The sequence below is a fragment of the Notolepis coatsorum genome (genome assembly GCF_963971535.1).
Source record: "Notolepis coatsorum genome assembly, chromosome: 7".
NCBI lineage: Eukaryota > Metazoa > Chordata > Actinopteri > Aulopiformes > Paralepididae > Notolepis > Notolepis coatsorum.
The window spans coordinates 27,008,175-27,033,032 of NC_140171.1; the positions used below are offsets into that span (position 1 = coordinate 27,008,175).

A 24,858-nucleotide genomic window follows, 5' to 3' on the forward strand; every position below is an offset into this window, starting at 1 on the left:
CTTACTAATAATTGAGATGCTCTTTGCCATCTTAGCCCTCACATATTCTATATGGGGTTTCCAGCAGAGTTTATGGTCTAAAATCACTCCCAGGAATTTATTTTCATATACTCTTTCTATTCTATTATTATCTATTGTCAACTGAATGTCTGTTTTTATCTGGCGGTTTCCAAACACCATACATTTAGTTTTATTTAGATTTAAAGATAATTTATTTATATCAAACCATAGTTTGTATTTATTCATTTCTATTGTTAAGACCGTCATCAGCTGCTGGATGTCCTCCCCTGTACAGAACATGTTAGTGTCATCAGCAAATAGTACACACTTCAATACATTTGACACCGAGCACAAATCATTAATATATAAATTAAACAGTTTGGGTCCCAGAACCGAGCCTTGAGGGACTCCACATTATTTTCATACATCTAGATTTGCAATCTCCAAATTGTACAATTTGTTCTCTGTTTTTTATGTAGCTTTCAAGCCAATCTGACACAACCCCTCTGAAGCCATATTTAACCATTTTCCTTATAAGGATTTTGTGATCTATTGTGTCAAATGCCTTATTTAAGTCTACAAAGACTCCAACTGTGTACAACTTTGTATCTATGTTTGTTATTATTTCTTCAGTTAATTCAATCAATGCCATTGAGGGCGATCTGTTGGCTCTAAAACCGTATTGGTTCTCAGTTAGTAAGTTATTATTTTCTATAAAGTGATCCAACCTGTCCACAAATAATTTCTCTAGTACTTTTGAGAACTGTGAGAGCAAAGAAATTGGTCTGTATAGTTTGTGAAGTGTTGTTTATTGCCTGCTTTGTAGACTGTGATGACCTTTGCCTTTTTCATTTTATTTGGGAATACACCATTCCTGAATGACAAATTGCATATGAAGGTAAACGGTTTTACTATGGTATCCATTGTTTTTTTAACAAGTGACATGCTTAGGTCATTACAGTCAGTAGATGTCTTGTTTTTGCATTTGCTAACAGTTTCCATAACTTCCTGTTCCTCCACAGCTCTCAAGAACAGGGTTACAGAAACCCCACTCATCGGCTGGCACATTTTCCTCTGTATCTGCTGTTATAATTTCATTTGCCAGTGTGGGTCCTATATTAACAAAGAAGTCATTGAAACCATTAGCTATTTCATTTAGATTGGTTATTGTTTTGCCGTTGTCAATGAAGCATTAATTGCGGGTAATCTGTGGACAATGATCCTTTTTTTATAATTCTGTTCAAAATTCTCCATAATCCCTTTATATTATTTTTATGGTTTTCTAATAAGTTATTATAATAATATTTTTTACTAGCTCTAATCATGTGAATTAATTTGTTTTTATATCTTTTATATTTACTTTCAGTATCTATAGTTCTATGTCTTAGGTATTCGTATTCCTTGTATAGTGTGTTATTTTTGTTACAGGCATTTATTTATTTATGCGTAATCCACGGTTTCTTTGTCTCAGTTTTCTTTTCTTTACATCTCTGAATAGGGCAGTTTTTGTCATATACCGGTAGTTCCCCAAATATACTAATAAATCTATTATATGCTATATTAGTATCTTCATTGTATATGTTCCAGTTTTTAGCCAACAGATCCTGCCTTAGGGATGCAGTGGTCTCTGTTATTAGTCGTTTGTATCTAGGTATAGCTGCTATCTTTTTATTCTCATAAATGTTATGTTATGTGGTGTGTCTGTGGTTCTCCAGCTGCACAAAGGCAGAGCAAGAGGCTCTACAGAGGGTGGTGAAGGCGGCAGGCAGGATCGTCGGGACTCCTCTACCAAACATCACCTCCGTCTTCACCTCCCGCTACCTCCACCGCTCCAAGTGTATTATCAAGGACCAGTCTCACCCAGCACATCACCTCTTTCAGCTCCTTCCCTCAGGGAGGAGATACCGGTCCATACATGCAAAGAGTTCAAGACTTATGAACAGCTTTTTCCCCCAAGCAGTCAGACTGTTAAACGCTCATTGACTGTCCCCTCACATGCACCATGCACTTACCAGCCGAACGCACAATTGGAGGGGGGCTCCCCACCCTCCAGAACATTTACAACAAGCGGTGCAGGGGCAAGGCTAAGAGAATCATTAAAGACTCCAGTCACCCGAACAACTGCCTCTTTGAACTGCTGCGGTCAGGCAAGCGATACCGGAGTCTCAAGGCGAGCACAGAAAGACTCAGAAGAAGCTTCTATCCCCAGGCCATCAGGCTGCTAAACGAACAATGAACACTACACAACAACAACCATCAAACACACATAGCACACACATCCACACGCACACACTCACTTTAAACAAACACACTGTAGCACCCACTCCACACACTTTATAGCACACACTCACTTTAAACAAACACACTGTAGCACCCACTCCCCACACTTTATATTTATTGATGAAGGTGTAGTGGCTACTGGGACATAATTCACGGCATCCTAGCCTTAGGTGGTGTTTACTATGTGTAGTGGCTACTGGGACATAATTCACGGCATCCTAGCCTTAGGTGGTGTTTACTACATCTCCCGTGATCCTTAGCGGGGGATGACGTAGTTAAAGTGAGACGAATGAAAGATGAATGGCAGTGTTGTGGTGCGACAGTAGAGTGCGTATTAAAATAGTATTGCATCGGAACACGACTCCGTTTTCACTATTATTACCTGCATTCCTACAAAGGATTGCACTACAACTCGTACACCTTACTGTAAATTGTACCTAAATTGTACCTCATCCCATTTCTGCTTTGCACTATATAGTATTGTACATTAGTACACTGCATAGTATTGTATATTATATGGTAACTCAGTTACGTCTATTCTGCATCGAACATGATGATGGCGCCGCTCCGACCGGCTGCCTCTCTGTTCGCTCCGTCGAGACTGTGTTTACTTTAGTTAATATTTATAGTTTTTAGAGTTTTGTGCGTACCAACTGTTGGTGCATTTAATGTATATGACCGTCAGTCACTCATAGACATTGGATTACGGGAAACTTACCAACTGGATTACTCGCTGGATCAGCTTTCCGAACCGCATCAATGGCCTGAAGAAATTCTCCGGAGATTAGGACCAGACCCTTTGTTCCCAGAGCCCAGGAAAAGACAACGAGGAAAGAGGGCTGGGATCCGTAACAGGCTGAGATCCAGACGCCACCGTACACCACTGCCCAGTATATTGCTAGCCAATGTACAATCAATAGACAATAAACTGGATGACATCCGAGCAAGGATTCAATATCAAAGAGACGTTAGGGACTGCAATGTCCTTTGCTTCACCGAAACATGGCTCACACCGGAGGTTCCAGATCACGCAATTCAACCAGCGGATCACTTCTTTATCCATCGCAAGGATCGGTCATCAGAGTCCGGTAAACAACGTGGAGGAGGTATTGCCTTCATGTTTAACAAAAATTGGAGTGATCCAACGAACGTGAAGGAATTATCCAACCACTGCTCCCCAGAACTGGAATATATAACCATCAAGTGTCGTCCTTTCTTCCTCCCGAGGGAGTTAACGGCGATCGTCCTGATCGGAGTGTATATTCCACCGCAAGCCAGCAACAAGGTTGCGCTCTCCAGACTACACGACGAGGTAAATAGAATACAAGTGGCTAACGTTAACGCCGCCATTTTAGTACTGGGAGATTTCAATAGCGCCAATCTGAGAAAGGTATTGCCTGACTTCTATCAGCATGTGACTTGCAACACCAGAGGCGGTAACATCCTAGATCACTGTTACACGCAATTTAAAGGTGGCTACAAGGCTCATTCTGATAGTGGCTTTGGTAAATCAGATCACGCCTCAATTTTTCTTTCACCAAAGTACAAACAGAGAATTAAAAGTACTCCCGTAGTCTCGCGAGAGGTGCAGAAATGGGATCTGACGTCAGAAGAGACGATCCGGTCAGTGTTTCACCACACAGACTGGATTGTGTTCCGCGACACAGATAACATTAATGCCTACACGGAGACAGTGCTGGACTATGTTTGTACTAGGGTGAAAGAAACAATCCCCACTACCAAAATGAAAGTTTACCCAAATCAAAAACCCTGGGTAGACAAATCCGTCCGTGAAGCTCTGAGAGAGCGCACCAAAGCATACAATGACGGCCTAGTGGCAGGCAACATGAATGACCACAAGGTGGCGCGACACAACGTAAGGAGGACAGTGTCAGAGGCCAAACGGCGCTACAGGGATAAAATTGAACTCCAGTTTGAACAAGCTGACTCTAGAGCTATGTGGCAGGGGCTCAAAACGATGACAGACTACAAAGGCGCCTCCCTCAAACTGAACAGTGACATCTCCTTAGCAAACGACCTCAATACCTTCTATGCGAGGTTTGATGCTGGTAATAACAACACCAGCTCACAAGCCTCGGCAATGGGGGGGGGGGGGGGGGTCGGCTGCTGATGGAGGCGCAGTGTTCAGGGTAACAGAGCATGAGGTGAGGCGGACCTTTAAAAAAGTGAATATCAGGAAGGCAGCAGGTCCGGACGGCATCCCCGGCCGCGTCCTAAAAGTCTGTGCCGACCAACTGGCCCCAGTATTCACTGACATATTTAACCTGTCCTTAGAACAGGCTGTCATCCCCACCTGCCTGAAGAAGTCCACTATTATCCCTGTACCCAAAAAATCCAAGCCTGCTTGCCTCAACGACTACCGCCCTGTAGCTCTCACCTCCATAGCCATGAAGTGCTTTGAGAAGCTAGTAAAGGGCTACATCTGCTCCTCCCTCCCCATCAACATGGACCCCCTGCAATTTGCATACCGCCCCAACAGGTCCACGGAGGACGCCATATCCCATGTGCTGCACACAGCAGCATCACACCTGGACAAGAGGCAGGGGAACTATGTGAGAATGCTATTCATCGACTACAGCTCGGCATTCAATACCATAGTCCCCTCCATACTCATAGCCAAGCTCAGGCTATGACCTCTGCCAGTGGGTCTTGGACTTCCTGACTGGCAGACCCCAGGTGGTGAGAGCAGGCAACTGCACCTCCTCATCCATCACCCTCAACATAGGGGCCCCCCAGGGCTGTGTTCTGAGTCCCCTCCTCTACTCCCTGTACACACACGACTGTGTGGCTCAGCGGAGTAGCAATACAATCGTCAAATTTGCTGACGACACAGTGGTGGTGGGCCTGATCTCTGCCAACGACGAGAGGGCCTACCTGGAAGAGGTCAAGGTCCTGGCGGGATGGTGCCAGGAAAACAGCCTCTCCCTGAACGTCAGCAAAACAAAGGAGATGATTGTGGACTTCAGGAGGTCGGGGGTCAAGGACTACAGCCCCCTCAGCATCGACGGGGCACCGGTTGAGAGAGTCAACAGCTTCAAGTACCTCGGAGCCTACATATCCGAGGACTTGACATGGACCACACACATTAACAGTGTGGTGAAGAAGGCACGACAACGCCTCTACTTCCTCAGGCGCCTAAGGAAGTTCCAAGTCAGCCAGAAGATCCTTAAGAACTTCTACTCATGTACAATAGAGAGCATCTTGACCGGCAACATCACCTCCTGGTTTGGGAATAGCACTGCAAAAGACCGAAGCAGACTACAAAGAGTGACACGTTCAGCCGAACGCACAATTGGAGGGGGGCTCCCCACCCTCCAGAACATTTACTACAAGCGTTGCAAGGGCAAGGCTAAGAGAATCATTAAAGACTCCAGTCACCCGAACAACTGCCTCTTTGAACTGCTGCGGTCAGGCAAGCGATACCGGAGTCTCAAGGCGAGCACAGAAAGACTCAGAAGTAGCTTCTATCCCCAGGCCATCAGGCTGCTAAACGAACAATGAATGAACACTACACAACAACAACCACCAAACGCACATAGCACACACATCCACACGCACACACTCACTTTAAACAAACACACTGTAGCACCCACTCCACACACTTTATAGCACACACCCACTTTAAACAAACACACTGTAGCACCCACTCCCCACACTTTATATTTATGGATGAAGGATTGCACTACAACTCGTACACCTTACTGTAAATTGTACCTAAAATTGTACCTCATCCCATTTCTGCTTTGCACTAGATAGTACTGTACATTAGTACACTGCATAGTATTGTGTATTGTATATTATATGGTAACTCAGAACATTGTACATATGTCTATACCGAACACTGTGACCTCATTTTCTTCTTCTAAATTCATGCTATATTATGTTATTATGTTATTTGATACTATCTTGTCTAGCACAGTCTCTGGAGCGTAACAGTAAGAAGCATTTTGTATGAAAGTATTCTGTACTTCTGTATGACAACTATTAAAGAACTTGAACTTGAACATTGTACATATGTCTATACTGAACACTGTGACCTCATTTTCTACTTCTAAATTACATGCTATACTATGTTATTTGATACTATCTTGTCTAGCACAGTCTCTGGAGTGTAACAGTAAGAAGCATTTTGTATGAAAGTATTCTGTACTTCTGTATGACAACTATTAAAGAAACTTGAAACTACCTGGACTTGATAAACCACTATGTTACTGCTCATCATGCACTTTATTATTTAAAATATTCTGTTATATGTACAGTGTTATGTGTTTCATGTATATATATTGTACTACGGTCTGTGGGAGCTCCCCTGAAATTTCGTTGTATACTGTGCAATGACAATTAAAAGTCTATTCTATTCTATTCTATATTGCAAATATTGGCAGATGATCTGCAATATCTGTCACTACCCCCCTCTCTATGTTATTTCCACATTCATTTGTATATATCTTATCAATTAGAGTTGCTGAGTTTGTAGTGATTCTAGTAGGTCTGGTTATTAGAGGATATAGATTAAAGCTATACATATCAATAAATGTATCTATAGATTTATGCTTGTATGGGTTGAATACATTTTTATTATAGTCGCCACAAACAAAAATTACTTTCTGTTGGGATTTGGAGAACAAATTTTCCATAGTTTTTGTGAATGTGTCAATATCAGTCCCAGGAGCTCTGTAGATGCAGCTGACAATTATATTTTTATGTTTTTCTCTACATATCTCAACAGTAATTCTAGCACATTATCAATAACAATAGACATATTTTCTACCACCTTATATTTGAGGTTGTTGTCCACGTACAGGGCAACTCCACCCCCTATTTTCTTTCCCCTGCGGCCTGCTCCTATAATTTAACTCATATCCTTGAAGAGGAAAGTTGATGCACCTGTCAGGGTCAAACCATGTCTCAGAAACAGCAACAATGTTGAAGGGTTTTTTATGTTTCTTTAGATAATCCCTGATTTTCCCGTAATTAGTATACATACTTCTACTGTTGAAGTGTATCATTGATATATCATTTCCAGGTGGTTTTATGTTTAGTTGTTCCTCAGTATAATAGTTGCAATTTTGTTCTACAGTATGTCTATATATAGCAATGGCACTGTAGAGTATATGGGATAATAGTCTTGTTGTAACTGAGGGGTACAATTCCCTGACTGTATTGAGAGTATGGTATCATTAAACCACTACTTAGTTATGTACTTTAATTACTGGCCATACAGTACATGGTATATCTGGTGAACACCCACACAATAATACGGCAATGACAAAGAAAGTTCTAGTTAGAGGTATTTATTATTAGAGCAGCAACGGTAGGTTACAGATTGAGAATTATGATTGCGCTTGTAAGGCGAAGAACACTTAAGTAGGTCAAGAGCGTAAGTCCATGAGAATAGTAAGATGGGTATAACTGACGCCACCTGTAGCATAAGAATTACATAAGGCACACTCGTAGTCGGCTGGAGACACTAGGGGGTTCCCTCCGGTTGTAAGCCAGCAGGGTAGAGGAATGTTCGGGAGCAAAGTCTGGATCAACGCGGAATAACGAGGCTCCAGGTACAGGAGCCAGTGCAATACTCCCTTGGTCCGTAGACAAAGCAACAGCTATACTCCAGTATGCACGACAGCATGGATGAAAGCTAGCCAGCCTCTGTGGTCCTAGAGGTGGGCTCGATGGTGCTCCTCACAGGGTAGATCCCACACAGCAGTGGGGTAGACGGTTCTCTGCTCCAGCAGCCACAGTACCAAAGCAATATAATCCAGCCGGAAAAGGCTCTGCATTCGCCGGTGTAGGTTCTCCGGTGTACATATCCAACGGTTCTCGTCTAGGACTCCTCGGGTGGTGGCGCGCGTTTAGGCCGCCCAGCCTGGATAAGTGCACTAGCTAGAAGTACGACGAACCGGTGGTAATGATGGTCACGGAGAACGGTAGCCGCACGATACACTATAAATAATAGACTATTACTTCACAATAGAATAAGTCGAACTCGACGATACAGCGTTAAACTCTGACACTTTAGCTATCTATTCGCACGCGGTTCTCAAGGCTCTATTCAGGGGCAAAGAGGCCCACTTGACGGCACGTTGTATCGTGGTGAAGGCTTCAACTTTTAGGATAAGACTACTGCTGTATCCACCTGCGACGTATTTATACGTAAGGTGAATAATCTAGTGCCAACCTCAGTTCTGTCTCGTATTACTGCGCAAACCTGGACATGTTGAGACATGCCTTGGCGGTGGCTTTGAACTTGCCATTGGGGGTATGGCCTTTGGCGCCTAGGGGTCGCTGTCCAATAGGAGAACGAATATTATGGTCTGGCTTGTACCTAGGTAAAGGGATATTCCGTGTATATATACAAAGAATATACAAGGGATATCAGACGATATACAAATATTATACAAGGTATCTCAAGTAATAAATATATATATTCGGTTTAATCTGACCCTTTGTAACAGCCGCCTCCTAATTAGTCCGCACCTAATTAGATAAGCAGAGACAGATTAACCGTCTTGTCCACTACTCAATGTCCGTTGTGGGGAGTAGGGCAATTCACAAAGTCAGTGGGTCATGGTCGTCATCAAGGGAGTCAGGGAGCCTTGGCAACTCTATCAGCCTCGCCACGGGTCGGGTGTATGTCCGTCCCTGGACGAGAACTTCTGCCGCTCTGACCTTTCCGTCGGCACCAGTGATCACTTTGCTTACGCGGCCGGCCGGCCACATAGCTCGGGGTAGTGACTGGTCTATGATCATGACGACTGTGCCCTCCGTCAAATTGTCTCTTTCTTTTACCCATTTCTGGCGGGTCTGTAGAGACGGTAGATAGTGGAGGAGGAAACTGTTCCAAAACTTGTCAGCCAATACTTGACTGTACCTCCACATTCTTCGGCCGTTCGCTTCCTCAGGTCTGTACACCGTCTGTGGGAGCGCGGGGTCCAGCCGCCCCATCAAGAGAGTGTTGGGGGTGACTGGGTCGACATCTGCTACATCACTTGAGACGTAACCGAGGGGCTTTGAGTTCAATACTCCCTCGATCTCTGTGAGGACTGTCGTGAGGACTTCTTCAGCCACGGTCTGGGCCCCAAGCACGGCGTACAGGGCTGTCTTTATTGAACGTACTTCTCGTTCCCAGGTTCCCCCGAAATGAGGGGCGTTCGGGGGGTTAAACTGGAAGTCAATCTGAGAGGGAGCGAGGTGGGTCTTAAGTTCTGGGCCCATAGCTTGGAAGCTCTCTCTCAGCTCTCTTTCTCCGCCTTTGAAGTTTGTCCCGTGATCAGACAGTAATATAGACGGTTTTCCTTTCCACGCTGTGAATCTCCGGAAGGCCATAAGGAATGAGTCCGTACTCATGGTTGGAAGGAGTTCTATGTGTATCGCTCGGGTGGTCATGCATTTGAATACAATACCCCACCTCTTCTCCGTCCCTCTTCCTTTCTTCACATACAGCGGGCCGAAGCAGTCCATACCGGTGGAGTGAAAGGGCTTGTCGCCAAGTCGGAGGCGACAGGGAGGTAGGTCAGCCATCCTGGGTATACTGGGCTGTGCTCGCCACTTGCGACAGTCTAGACAGGTCCGCTGGAAGCGCCGTACTGCTTCTCTTCCTTGCAGTATCCAATAGCGACGTCTGATCTCAGCGAAGACTCTCTCTGCCCCAGCGTGGTGCACATCCTCGTCGTATTTCTTTATGATGAGCTCTGTGACCTTGTGTCGGCTGTTGAGAACTATAGGGAACTTGACGTCATCCGTTAAGTCCGGGGCCCTTCTCAGACGACCACCCACTCTGATGAGATCATGGGCGTCGCGCTCAGGGGCCAGGTGGAGCAGTCTGCTGTCTGACGGGACTGGCTTTGATCCCTGCAGACAGTCTAGCTCGTCGGGGAACGAGTCTCTTTGGGCTCGTTGTAGCAGAAGGAGTTCTGCTTCTTCGTAATTAACTGCATTAATGTCAGTAGTGGAGGGAACCTCAGGGTGGTGCCACAGGAATGTCTTTAACTGCGCACTCTCAAGGGTGGGGCAGTCGTCTATGTTAGGGTGGTTGGGGACTGGTGTGTGCGTCAACCCACAGAACATAGATTTCTTCATCTCTGCTTCCTCTTGACTAGCCTCCCGTGGGGTGGGGTTAGGCCACTCTTCTTCCGGGAGCTTGAGGAACTCGGGACCGTCACTGTAGATATTGTGACGTGTGAGGTCATCTAGGGACATCCCTCGTGTGATGACATCTGCTGGGTTCTGTTTTGTATCCACATACCTCCAGCATGCTGATTCTGTTAAATCTTGGATCTCTGTGATTCTGACTCCCACGAAGACCTTGTATCTACACGAATCGGACTGGATCCATGTGAGTACGGTCATGGAGTCTGACCACAGGATTGTTCTTTGCACCGGGATGGTGAGTTCACGTTGGATTAACGTGGCGAGTTGCGCTCCTACTAGGGCTGCGCAGAGCTCTAGACGCGGGATCGATTGTTGCTTGCGGGGGGCTATCCTTGAACGAGCCAGGATGAAGGCGGTATGTATTTCTCCTCCCTCCTCTCGGGCCCGCAAGTAAGCCACCGAGCCGTAGGCTACTTCTGAGGCATCGCTGAAGACGTGCAGGTCCATCTGGCACGTCTCCAGCCGCACTGTGGGTGGGAAGTAGCTGCGGCGTATGTTGACACCTGGGAGCGAGTTGAGTTCCTTTTCCCACTCTCTCCATGTGGAAGCAAGGTGGTCGGGTATGGGGTCGTCCCAGCCCTGGTCCTTGTCCCACAGCTCTCGCACAATCATTTTTGCCCTGGTGGTGTAAGGTAAGATACATCCCAATGGGTCATATTGTCTGGCGAGTGTTCTGTATACGCTCCGTCTGGTGGTCGGTAGTGAAATCGACCTTCCCTGCTCCTTGGTCAGGGGTGTGTGTCTGTAATGGAGCGAGTCTGTTTTGAAGCGCCAGTCTAGTCCTAATGTCATTTCTTGGGCTTCACCTGGGATGGTCGCCATCCAGGTCTCGCTGCTTGCTGCCTTGTTCTCTGGGGAGAGGCTGCGCAGTACTTGAGGGTCGCTGCTGGCCCACTGCCGGAGATCAAAGCCGCCTTTGATCAGGGAGGCGCGGAGCTTGAGTAGGAGGGCCTCGGCCTCTTCTGGCGTCGAGACGCTTTGCAGACAGTTGTCCACATAGAAACTCCTCTCTACACTTTGTCGGACCTCCTCGTCAGCTGCTGGGTCCTCTGCGACATGTTTTTGCAGTGCGAACGTAGCACAGCATGGGCTGCATGTGGTTCCGAAAGGGAGGACCTCCCATTGGTAGATGGATGGTTGCTCATCCCCGATCCTCTCTCTCCATAAGAACCGCAGCAGGGGCTTGTCCTCTTCCACTAGTCGCACCTGCAGGAACATCCCTTTGATGTCGCCGCTGATGGCCACCTTGTCTTGGCGGAAACGTAGCAACACGCCTAGTAGAGAGGGGCAGAGTGTTGGGCCGGGCAAGAGTTCTTTATTCAGATTCTGTAGTCCGATCTGGTAGCTGCAGTTGAACACAATACGATCCTTGCCGTTGTGGTGGACCTTGTGGTGGGGCACGTACCATGATTCGGTCGTCTGATCGGCCTCTTGAATGTCAATTTTCTTTATGTGTCCCGCTGTCATTAGCTTGTCAATCTCAGCGCGGTACACAGTGGCTTGAGCGGGGTCTCTGGCTAGGCGCCGCTCGGTGTTCAGTAGATATCGCTCCGTCGCTTCTTTTGAGGCGTGGAAGGTGGGCATACCCTCTCGCCTCAAGAGTGGAGTTACGTATCTCATCACTCCATTGACCTCGACTCTCTTTGTCCTCTGCTCGAGGAGGGCTATGGCATAAGTGTCTTCCTTTGAACGAATGTGTTTCTTTTCGTTCTTAAAGGGCATTGTGTCTAGTGTCCATAGCCTCTCGACGTGCTGTAAGAGGGTGGTGTCTTCTTCTGTCATTCTGGAGTGGAGGCAGCGAGTGGCTGCTGGTCGGTTGGGAGACCTGGAGAGGGGGCCTTGTAGTGTCCATCCTAGGCGGGTCTCGACTGCTGCTGGACAGCCTCTGGGCCCGATGTGGACCCGGTCCGTTGGGACGATGAGGTGTGCGTGGTCGGATCATATGAGCAGGGTCGGGGTGGCGCCGTCGATGAGTGGTATAGGTAGTTGACGTAGGTGCACGTATTTTTCCATCAGCTTGGGGATGGGGTAGGTGTACTGTGACAGGCCTATGTCTTGGCTGGTGAAAGCGTTAGTAATCCTATACTGCCTCTCTGGCTGCCCGCTTGCTGCGATAGTGAAGGAGACGTTTTCACCCTTTATTGTCTTCAGGTCTCTTCTTATAGTACGAATTGTCATTGTTTCTTCGCTCCCCCGCAGACCCAGCTGGGCTGCAGCGGATGCGAGGAGGAGAGTCTTTTCTGACCCATCGTCAAGGACGGCGTAAGTGTCCATGACCTTGTCCTCGTAGCTTAATATCACTCGGACCACTTTCAAGAGCACTCGGGAGCTCCCGCTGCTGGCGGGGTCGATATACATGACGTTTACTCTGGTGCTGCTTGGGGGTGCGAGTTTCTTCCTGTTGCTGTCATGCAAGACGTCCAAGTGGGCGCCGTCACACCTGCTGCACCTCTTCTTCAAGCGGCACTCGGCTGCCATATGGCTGCGCGCACAGCGGTAACATCGGCGGTTGGCTTTGATCCACTGACTCACCTCGTCGGCGGTCATCTTCTTGAAAGTGTCACATTGAGACAGCCAATGTTCTTTCTTGCAGTACTGGCATACAATCTTCCACTTCTCTTTCGTCGAGGGGGTGTTGTGGTTCTTGTGCCGCGGTACTGATTCGGCTTGGTGCATGACGGTCACCAACCTGCGGTTATCGTTGGATCTCCGAGGTCCATCTCTTGGGCTTGGTCCACTCCGCACGAACGTATCCAGTCGTAGGCTGCTGACTTCTCTCGCGAGGAAGTCGGCCAGGTCTAGGAGGGATGGCTCGGGACCGTCGGGATCACGGTGGTCTCTCTGCCGCCTAAAGCGCTCTTGGCGGGCTGGAGGGAGCTTCTCTAATATTCGTTCTACATTAGAGTTAGCATTGAATTGAATTGAATTGAATACTTTATTTTGACACAAATCGTATGACAAAAAAGAACATTTTAAAAGACAAGACAATAACAGTGTCAATAACGCATACAGTTCGTGTCTCCCTTTTTCCTTTTGGGACCCCAGCATCCCTAACAGGGATTGTACCTTGATAGAGAGGTCATCCAATGATCGATTGTCTGTGGCTGGGGGGAGACGGTCAATATTCCTTATTTCTTGTATCACGTAGTCCCATATGCGTCCATAACGCTGGTCGAGGGCTACTAGAGCCGCGGTGTATGGGGTACTTGAGTTGGAATATGCCAGCGCTATATTATGCGCTCTGGGCACCTTGAGATGCTTGAGGAGGATAGCATATTTGTACGACTCATCAGGGACGTCGGACATCATAGTCTCTAAGCACATCCGTAATTCCGTGTACTGTGCTCTGTCCTCGTGCGTAAAGTCCGGGAACGTCGGTGTGCCAAGGTGCGATGCCATGGATGGCTGGCACATCGGTGAGCGTTGGGGAAGAGGCCTCCTGGGCGAGTCTCCCCGTACGTGTTGTCGTGGGCTGGTACTTGGTGGGTACCAAGGCCCGGGTACCCAGGTGCTGTTCCTCGGTGCTGGTTGTGCGTCAAACTCACCCTTGAGTTGAGTCGGGGGTTTGTAGCGCAGTGCCTCGGGGGTGAAGTCTGGGCTGTACTGGACCTCCTGGTCCTGTGGAGTACGTTGCTGCTGGTGGGCTTGACCTTCCTCCTCTTCCTCTTCCTCTGCTAGGTCTTCTAGGTCTTGAAGTCGTCTATTCAGTCTCTCGGCGGCATAGGCCGGTTCTTCCCGGTTGCTGGGTCTCGTATGGACCGGTCGGGGAGGGGGTTCGGAGACGTGGATAGGATCTTTCTGTTGGCCGGGCTCTGGGTCACTTGGTCGGGTAGGGGAAGGTGCCCTAGACCCTTGTCGTGATGATGCCCTGGAGCTCCGTGCGGAGAGAGGGGGTGTCGCCCTGGCAATCAATTGCTCCATTATCTGCGCCTGTAGCCGGTCGCGCTCTGCTTCGCGCTGGATGTGAGCGATGTCGCGCTCTGCTTCGCGCTGGGCTTGGGCTGCGTCGCGCTGTGCATTGGCGGCGTCGCGCTGTGCATCGGCGGCGGCGCGCTGGGCATCGGCGCGGTCTCTTTCAATATTCTCTTCCGTCTGGAGGCGTCTGGTCTCCAGGCGTATGCGGTCGTCTTCACTCCTTTGCTGCGCCTGGAACTGCTCTCGCTGGGTTGCAGAGTGTTCGCGTTCACTAAGGGCTTGCGCTTGGAGTTGCGCGTGAAGGCGCTCTCGTTGGTCTGCAGATTGTTCGCGCTCACTCAGTTGTTGAGCCTGCAGGCGTTCTCTTTCCATGGTAGAGTGTTCGCGCTCACTTAGTTGTTGCGCCCGGAGGCGCTCTTGTTCCATGGAAGAATGTTCGCGCTCACTAAGCGTCTGTGCTTGGAGTCGATCGCGTTCAGTGGAGGCTGCCAGGGTGGCGTTGAATGCCTGCGCCAGCATCTTGTCCGCTTCGCTGGGGGAAGACACTGACGGAGGTGATCGGCTTCTGACAGTGCTCGTTGGAGATCTGTTCTCTTGGCGCGCCCCGAGGTCTATCTCCTGGGCGCGCTTCTCTTCTGGTAGTGGGTCGGGTTCTGTCCCTGGAGCGCTTTCTTTATCCTGGAGCTCTCCGGGGACCGTCCCGTTGACGTTGTCTGGGGGTATAGTCATGTCATGTCCCTCCTGGTCCCCCCCGTGAGCTTGGTCAGTTACGTTAGAACCCACTAGGGTCTCTACTGGCAAGGTCGCCTGGTCGATAGGATTTGACATGCTTTTACTATCCGCTTTTTCCTCATTTAACGTCTGTATAAAGCTAGGTATTAGACTGACAGCGTATTCCTCTAGGTAGGGAGGTGGCTGACGTCTGCGCTGCGGGCGTTCTAGTTTAGGAGAGCCGTTTGGGGAGTGTTCACCGCTGGCCATGGTTAATATCAATATTATATTTAGATATTACACTGATATTCCTCCGGTTCGAAGGACCAATTGTAACTGAGGGGTACAATTCCCTGACTGTATTGAGAGTATGGTATCATTAAACAACTACTTAGTTATGTACTTTAATTACTGGCCATACAGTACATGGTATATCTGGTGAACACCCACACAATAATACGGCAATGACAAAGAAAGTTCTAGTTAGAGGTATTTATTATTAGAGCAATCTGTAACGGTAGGTTACAGATTGAGAATTATGATTGCGCTTGTAAGGCGAAGAACACTTAAGTAGGTCAAGAGCGTAAGTCCATGAGAATAGTAAGATGGGTATAACTGACGCCACCTGTAGCATAAGAATTACATAAGGCACACTCGTAGTCAGCTGGAGACACTAGGGGGTTCCCTCCGGTTGTAAGCCAGCAGGGTAGAGGAATGTTCGGGAGCAAAGTCTGGATCAACGCGGAATAACGAGGCTCCAGGTACAGGAGCCAGTGCAATACTCCCTTGGTCCGTAGACAAAGCAACAGCTATACTCCAGTATGCACGACAGCATGGATGAAAGCTAGCCAGCCTCTGTGGTCCTAGAGGCGGGCTCGATGGTGCTCCTCACAGGGTAGATCCCACACAGCAGTGGGGTAGACGGTTCTCTGCTCCAGCAGCCACAGTACCAAAGCAATATAATCCAGCCGGAAAAGGCTCTGCATTCGCCGGTGTAGGTTCTCCGGTGTACATATCCAACGGTTCTCGTCTAGGACTCCTCGGGTGGTGGCGCGAGGTTAGGCCGCCCAGCCTGGATAAGTGCACTAGCTAGAAGTACGACGAACCGGTGGTAATGATGGTCACGGAGAACGGTAGCCGCACGATACACTATAAATAATAGACTATTACTTCACAATAGAATAAGTCGAACTCGACGATACAGCGTTAAACTCTGACACTTTAGCTATCTATTCGCACGCGGTTCTCAAGGCTCTATTCAGGGGCAAAGAGGCCCACTTCACGGCACGTTGTATCGTGGTGAAGGCTTCAACTTTTAGGATAAGACTACTGCTGTATCCACCTGCGACGTATTTATACGTAAGGTGAATAATCTAGTGCCAACCTCAGTTCTGTCTCGTATTACTGCGCAAACCTGGACATGTTGAGACATGCCTTGGCGGTGGCTTTGAACTTGCCATTGGGGGTATGGCCGTTGGCGCCTAGGGGTCGCTGTCCAATAGGAGAACGAATATTATGGTCTGGCTTGTACCTAGGTAAAGGGATATTCCATGTATATATACAAAGAATATACAAGGGATATCAGACGATATACAAATATTATACAAGGTATCTCAAGTAATAAATATATATATTCGGTTTAATCTGACCCTTTGTAACACTTGTGATTCCTCATGATGAGATAGAGTGGTACCTTATTTGTTGTTTTGTCGTTATATTGTCCTGTATTTGTCCTCATTGATACTGGTCCATCTCAGAGAGGTCTCTGATAAGCAATATCTTTGCCTCCTCCGGGGAATCTCCATTGCGCTTGATGTACACCTTGCAGTTTGCCGTCCAGGTAGACTATCTTCTCTTGCTTTCTCAGTATTCTTGCTTGTCTGGCAATGTCTGCATTTCTTTTCGTCAGGTGCTCGTTCATGTAGACATTTGTATTCTTCAGTTTTCTTCCTTGTTTCAGCGTTGCAATCTTGTGTTTCCTGTTGATAAAGCGTAGTCTGGGCGATATTTTTTATTCCTTCGTGGTAGAGGGTGGCATGCCTCTATATCTCCACTGTTGATCTGTAGCCTATTCCTTTATGAAGGTGATCACTTGTTGCTCAATCGTTTCAATATATTGGTCCGTGGGTTCACCACCATCCCCAGCCACAGCTCTGGCGTAGGACCGCGGCTTAGTCACCAGACCGTTTATGATGTTGTTTAATCTCGAATATTGTTCCAATTCATCCACCTTGGTTTCCAGCGTTGCTATCTTTTTATCCTTCTCCAGATTAAGCTTTTTTAGCTCCTTTATCTCCCATCAGCTCCAACATGGCTTCTTGTTTTTTGGAGAAGTTTGTCATTTTGTTCTGTAATATAATCGAGTGACTTCTTTATGTCCTCTATCTCAGCCTTGTGTGCCTTTGCCATGCTCCCAGGTGATCGGCTCTCCCACACCCACCTCAAATGTTTGAGGTTCTCTGTGGAGTTTACCTGGTGCAGGTTTGAGGCCTACCAGGCTGGAAGGTTTGACCTCAGGTTAGAGGATTTTTGTCAGGTTTAGATTGATAATCGTCCTCCTTAATTCTAATGTATCAAAGTAAGAGCTCAAACCATCTCAATTGGTTTACCTTTGTGTGTTTCAGAAAAAGATCCATCTGCACATCTGACGAGTGATTTCGTGCCTCAAATGTCTTTGAACTCGTTCACCCCAGAAAGCTGAGCTTTGACTGCTTGGCCATGATTTCCATATAAAGGTTTTACATCCTAGGTAACAGGCACTGTACCGAGTAACCTGATACTGTTAAAGTTGAAGAGTGAGGTATTTTCATTATGATGTAGGCCTACTGTGTACAAATACATACATGATGATTAAATAAACTAAAGAACGACCACGCTTTGTCAATTTTTTCTCTCTTTCACAACGGAGAAGTAAAGCAGGCTATTCCAATGAATAACTGAAGTGATGACTGACCGTTGAGTCAATGCATCACTAATTGGAACGAATGGAAGTATTCCTTTTCCACAGACAAACATTCACATGGTTAAGTACAGTAGTAGTCAAAGATTGACCCGTTGCAACAGGAAACCGGAACCTTTGGATGGAGTCGGTACCATGAATGATTATCTTGCCTTGTGTTAGTATCAGAGTTTCACAGTGTGATTTGCCATTTCAAGGGATAAGTATATGAGCGAAACGGGAGACAACAATGAAGTTCGAAGATGTCCTTTCGGATATTAATGGGTTTGGACGATTCCAGAAGATGGTAATTGCCATCAGTTTTATCAGCCGATTCACGCTGCCGTGTCACTTCATGCTCAACAACTTCATCGCGGCCGTGCCCTCTCACCACTGCAACTTCAGCTCTCTGGAGGATGGAGGGACTTTTGGGAATCTTACCCAGGAACAGAAACTCGCTGTCAGCATTCCAGTGCAGGAGGATGGGACTCTGAGCTCCTGTCAGATGTTCACAGAGCCCCAGTATCACCTGCTGTTCAACTCCACCAACAGCACTGGTCTGCCTGTTATGCAGTGTCCTAATGGATGGGTGTTTGACAAAAGTGCTTTCAAGTCTACTCTGGCCACACAGGTAAAATTCTCTTTAACCCATCTTAAAGAGGAACAGCTATTGGAGAAAACGTGTGTGCAGTCCAATGGTTGAATGCGCTTTATTTTCAGATAAATGTGACATAATCTAAAGAGCTAAACACCATAAACTGTGGTGTTGTCTTGGTTGATGTGGTAAAGCACTCCTAACAGCATCTATCAGCCTCTGTGAACATATCCTCTTTTATTCTTTTTTTTACCTCTTTCTTAAGTGGGATCTAGTGTGTGATAATAGAGGGAAAGACAAAACAACTGCCACCATCTTCTTCCTGGGAGTTATGTTCGGAGCCATTTCCTTTGGAAGTCTTAGCGACAGGTACTGCAGTTTGGCTGGATCGACCAGCTTCGTTTTCATACAGCACACTTCACTTTCTTACTCTATCGAGAGTACTTTTGAGCTATCGATATGAGTGTGTGTTTGAGCGATTGTGTTGAGAGAAAAGCTAAATGTTCTGAAAAAGTGTAGGTCTAATTGCTGTAAGGACAGAATGTGAACTTCCTGTCATCATCCAACAGGTTTGGTCGAAGGATCATGCTGCTGGTGTCGTATGTATCCGGGCTGGCGTTTGGTGTCGCCAGCGCTTTCTCCACATCCTACATTGCGTACGCAGTGCTGCGGTTCTTCACCGGGTTTGGCATCACTGGCATCGTCATAGTGTCCTCAGTCCTCAGTAAATATAATACTCTTTGCTTCCTATCGTTCCCATCAATCATAATGGGACACATTTATCAACCTCACACGCCAAACCTATAAGCCACATTATATGACAAACTGAAAAGTCGGTTATGCATAGTATCGTGTCCTCTTTACTTTAGATAAGGTGTACCTCGCCCATGGGTATAACTCTTCGATTCAATTATTAATTGAATTTGGCTAAAGATTTGGCTTGATTGCTGTTGGATGCATTTGTATATGTACGTCTTTGTTATATATCAAATGAAATGGACAGACTAACTATAACTAAACATGTACTCTGTGGGTCTTCATATCAAAGTAATGATATATTTGTTCTTTGCAGATGTAGAGTGGGTGGACATTGAGCACAGGAAGCTGGTGGGAGTGATTGACAGCTTGTCCTGGTCTTTTGGGAGTATAGGATTGGCTGCTATCGCATACTTTGTGACCGAATGGCGGCTGCTGACCGTTTGTGTCACTGGGCCTCCTCTCCTCCTCGCCATCTTCATCTGGAAGTATGACTCAATAGCTCAGTCTGATTACATTAAATCGAGCGGCCTCGAGACACTGTAAAGCCCAAGTTGGCTGACTTTGAGATGGTTGAACATCTCGAGTGTGTACACTACAGTGAGACTGGCTTTCTTGGTTAATTATTGTAACGTTTTTACTTCCAACGTTAGGTGGATGCCCGAGTCTGCCAGGTGGCTCATTACTAATGGCAAGCTGGAGCAAGCTCAGATTTATTTGCGAGAATGTGCCAGCATGAACCGCACAGAGATCTTTGCGGACAAAATAAGACCAGAGGTCAGCAAATTCCAGCTCAGGATCATAGAAATAGAAAAGGAAGTCAACACAGAAACTTTGTTCTGACTTAGATTTTTTTAATCATGCAGTTTGTGCTCTTCTCCAGATGCTGGCCCGTATTATTCAGACTGAGAAAAAGGGCAAAGTCTACACCTACCTTGACCTGGTCCGCACACCCAAGATGAGGAATATGGCCCTACGTACTGGCATAGTGTGGTTTGTATTCCCAATATCATGATGCGGCCTGTTTCTGAGTTAGAAAAGATCTACAAAGTTAGGAACTTATATACTATGGCATAAATAATACAAGAACATTATGTGCTTATGACTAACAACTTTCCTTGAACATTAACCTCAGTGTTTGAACTTCATCAGTAGGCTACTGCGATCACAAGCGTTCTGAGTCAACCTGTTCTCCTTTCCCTGTAGGTTCTGTGTCGCAGTTGCATTCTACGGTATAAGCTTCAACATCACAGGCTTTGGGCTCAGTATCTATCTCACTCAGTTTACGTACGCCTTTATTGAGCTACCATCCAAAGTAGCTGTTTACTACTTACTGGATAAGATCGGGAGGCGACACACCGAAGTGGGATCCCTGCTGCTGGTGGGACTCTGTCTTGCAGTCAACATCCTTGTACCAAAAGGTGTGAACTCCTATCCTACGGCTCCTAATCTCCAAAGACTCCGATTTGACTACTTTATCAAAAAGCCATTTTGATTGTTTCAGAAAATACAGAGTCTTGGCTAGATGGGATAAAATTACGGACGGGGATGCTGCGACGGCAGTAACGTGTGGTGCAGGGGTTAGCAACCTTAGGCACGAGTGCGACCCTTGGCACGCTGTATCTTAACCAATGGCACACTAGCAAGTGTGTAAGAGAGGAACCTTTTTGGAAATGTTGAAGTGTCGTCTCATCCCCATGCAAGTTACCTCTTTTACAGCCATTGCTATTTCTATGCACATTGCCTACAGTATACGGAATACAATTACAGATCTGTTTTGATGGGGTGTCATAATTAAACTTAACGTTATCCTTAATGTTGATATGGCACACTGGTTAAAGAACATTTAAAAATGGCACTTTGTATCAAAAAGGTTGCTGACCCCTGGTGTAGTGTTAAAACGTCTCCTAAAGAATGAAAAGGAGGACGTTGAAGGCTATGGCCACTGTTTGTTCATGACAATCTGTGCTAAGAAAGCTTCTCTCCTGCTCCCAGATATGTCTGCTATGAGAACAGTGGTAGCGGTTATTGGAAAAGCATTCTCTGCAGCGTCCTTCGGAACTATTGTGTTGTATAGCGCCGAGCTATACCCTACTGTAATAAGGTAATGATGCCTGACTACCTATGCATGCTTCTAATTTTTTGGGAATTTTTTTCATGATCTGTAAATTCACCCTCAACAATTATATGGCTTCAGATTAAGAATTATTCAGATTCTTTCAAATTGAGATGACCTTCCTACACATTTTCGATTTAGAACCTAGAAACATAGCAAGCTAGAGCTTCCTATCTATAAGAAATGCACATAAATCATAGTAGCCCCGAGGGCCACAACATGGCCCTGCAACCAAATGTCCTTACATTTAGTCTTGAGGACATTTGTGTCTGCAGGGGTGAGAGCATTCCTGGTTCAACAACGTTCTGGCAAGGGCGGCTGGGTGGCGCAGCGGACATTGCGCTCGTCACCAACGCAAGAGACACCGGGTTCGACTCCGGCTGTCGGCGCTGCCTCCGGCTTGGGCCGGCCGTCATACTGGCTCAATTGGCAGAGTCAGCGGGTGGAAGTCGATGGGTGGTAATCTGGATGTTGTGGACAGCGACTCCTACAGGTCGGTTGGGGATGCCTGCACAGCAGAGACAGGAAATGGCGGGGGTAGTGTGAGCCTCCTACACGTTACACCTCGCCAATGAGAGTCCGCGCTGGCAGGTGAAAAGATGTGACAGGCTGCCTCCTCGTGTACCGGAGGGGACACGTGATGCAAGGCTTCGATCCTCCCTACAACCTGCCAGTGGGGGGCATATGCGAGCAACGTTCAAGACAGGGGAGGGAAGAATTGGCACGGGAGAAAAAATAGAAAAAGAGGATAAAAAAGTGGATAAAAAAAAACGTTCTGGCAAGTGGACCAATCAATGTCTGCATCGCCTGAAGTTAAATTCATGTTAGCTTCACTGGCAGCCTCTGCTGCCTCTGCGCCGAGATCTCTGGCGACGTTATGACGTTGAACCCTGAGCTAACCATAACAGTAAAATCCTAAAGTTGATATGATGAAGGCTATTAGGGCTGCCCCCTTAGTTGATGAATCGGTTGTTTTGGTGTTAGACGACCGAGACCTTTTTAGTCGATTTGTATGTTTTTTTTCCATGCTGAATGAGTTATTTTATGAATAATGACGGCAACATCTCTGATAAGCACTCGATTTAAAGAGGTAATTAATATGCATGATTGCATGTGGGAAACACAATCTTAATCGATTTGTCGATTAAATCAACAAATTGATCAGTCGACAAAACTCTACAACCATCATTCGACTAGGAATTTATTTCTAGTTGAGGTCAGCCTAATGGCTATTACCAGGGGATATAATTAACAACATATATGCATTCATTAGGCAGAATGCTATGGGCTACAACTCGTCCATTGCTCGGATTGGCGTGGCAGTGGCTCCTCTGATACTACTCTTGGATGAGGTCTGGCGGGACCTACCCCAGGTCGTCCTCTGCTCTGCGGCCATAGTGGGGGGAATAGTGGCACGGACACTACCAGAGACACGCAACAGATGTCTCCCAGAAACCATAGAAGACATCGAACGAGGGTAACCTACTATAGTTGTTTCTAGTACTTAGTGCTTAAAAAATTGTATATATGTAACGGATGGTATCGTGAAGCGCAGTCAAGAAGGGCTGGGGTGAGTAGCGGTGCTATGGGTTAAACTCACTCTCACATCCTCAAAAGATGCATAGACCCAGCACTTAGAAGTGAATTCACCTCTTGGTATAGCGGTCTGTGTTGTTGCCTGTGACGTGGGAGACCGGGGTTCGACTCCCATTCGGGGCATTGAAGTTTTAGGTGACGTTGTCACAACCGTTACAATGGTGCCGATTGACCCGGATGCCTTGGGTGGAGTGGAGTGAGCTTGAGAGGGTGAGTGTAACGGATGGTATCGTGAAGCGCAGTCAAGAAGGGCTGGGGTGAGTAGCGGTGCTATGGGTTAAACTCACTCTCACATCCTCAAAAGACGCATAGACCCAGCACTTGGAAGTGAATTCACCTCTTGGTATAGTGGTCTGTGTTGCTGCCTGCGGTGTGGGAGACCGGGGTTCGACTCCCACTGGTGGCATCGAAGTTTTAGGTGACGTTGTCACAACCGTTACATATATATACATATATATAGCCTTTTTTCTTTCTCTCTTTTGGTGCATGCTTTCAAAATATGATTATTTATACTTCCGTGGGTCCAAACTAAGACAGGGCAGTCTTACAGGTAGTTTTGACAGCAGCCCTACAGGTAGTTTTTGACGGCAGTCCTACAGGTAGTTTTGACGGCAGTCCTACAGTACAGGTCGTTTTTGACGGCAGTCCTACAGGTAGTTTTGACAGCAGTCCTACAGGTAGTTTTGACAGCAGTCCTACAGGTAGTTTTGACGGCAGTGCTACAGGTAGTTTTGACAGCAGTCCTACAGGTAGTTTTGACAGCAGTCCTACAGGTAGTTTTGACAGCAGTGTTGACAGCAAATGTAAGCAATAAATTAATATATTTGTACTTGTAATGTATTATTTATTTGTAAATCCATATTTTATGTATCAACAATGGGGATACTACCTCACACTGTCTATGTCGAACATATTTGTCATGTTTGGGCAAAGCATTCACAAGTAACACGTAGCTTCCTGTTTTCCATGCATTTTTCTGTAATTTGATTGGATCTGGGGGTCACGCAGTTTGGCTTATCAACTATCTAAATAATCCACATTGAGTTCCACCATCAGTTAGATATCACAAAAGTACAACACATTTCAAATGTCATAATCAGACAAGCTGTTGAGTTCGTGTTTTTAGTTTTGTGAGAAAAGCTGAGAGAAATCCTATAGATTTTAGTGAGCCCCTGACCTTTTCTCTATAGTGACTAAAGGAAAGATCATAAGGTCACCAAAATCAATGGGTGTCTTCCGGTATGGGTCTTGAATGATCACAGCTAATTTCATGGCAATCGGACTATTACTTTTCAGGATATCTTGTTCACATACGAAAACACAACCTCCTTAGCAGAGGTAAACTGTATGTTCTGTATATAGTCTGCTATGTACAGTACCATAGACTCACAATGAATCATCCATAAGAATCAATGTGTATTATAGCTGTTAAAAGATGTTGGGACCATTTTCATGTTTCCTTCAAGGACACGAGGGTCTGGATATATGCTGGAGGAAAGGAGTTTCAAGGAGATCCACGCCTGATGAAGACACAGGAGATGGATGCTGAAATGTTTTCACCGACATGTCAATTCATATTTGAAGTGACAGTCAGCAACATTCTCATTTTGGCATTAAGCATTATGGTGTTTTTGGATTACGCAGTATGGCGTTGTGTCATTAAGTTAAGCATTATGGTGTTTTTGGCATTACGCAGTATATGGCATTGTGTCATAAGAAAATATGGTGTTTTTGGCATTACGCAGTATGGCGTTGTGTCATTAAGCATTATGGTGT

The 24,858-nt window shown here is 46.5% G+C and overlaps 1 protein-coding gene across 1 annotated transcript in view; it reads left to right on the top strand.

Moving 5' to 3' along the window:
- LOC311231592 (solute carrier family 22 member 6-like) overlaps positions 1 to 22,967 on the top strand; it is a gene marked incomplete at both ends in the record, with an annotated part of 35,297 nt that extends 12,330 nt beyond the window's left edge. The window contains 9 exons of the mRNA XM_084318220.1: positions 18,264 to 18,650; positions 18,880 to 18,983; positions 19,184 to 19,338; positions 19,687 to 19,858; positions 20,024 to 20,147; positions 20,254 to 20,363; positions 20,577 to 20,791; positions 21,366 to 21,474; positions 22,760 to 22,967. Of these exons, the coding sequence (XP_084174346.1) occupies positions 18,264 to 18,650; positions 18,880 to 18,983; positions 19,184 to 19,338; positions 19,687 to 19,858; positions 20,024 to 20,147; positions 20,254 to 20,363; positions 20,577 to 20,791; positions 21,366 to 21,474; positions 22,760 to 22,967 (1,584 nt within the window). The remainder of the gene's footprint in view (positions 1 to 18,263; positions 18,651 to 18,879; positions 18,984 to 19,183; positions 19,339 to 19,686; positions 19,859 to 20,023; positions 20,148 to 20,253; positions 20,364 to 20,576; positions 20,792 to 21,365; positions 21,475 to 22,759) is intronic.
- Positions 22,968 to 24,858: the final 1,891 nt, after the last annotated feature.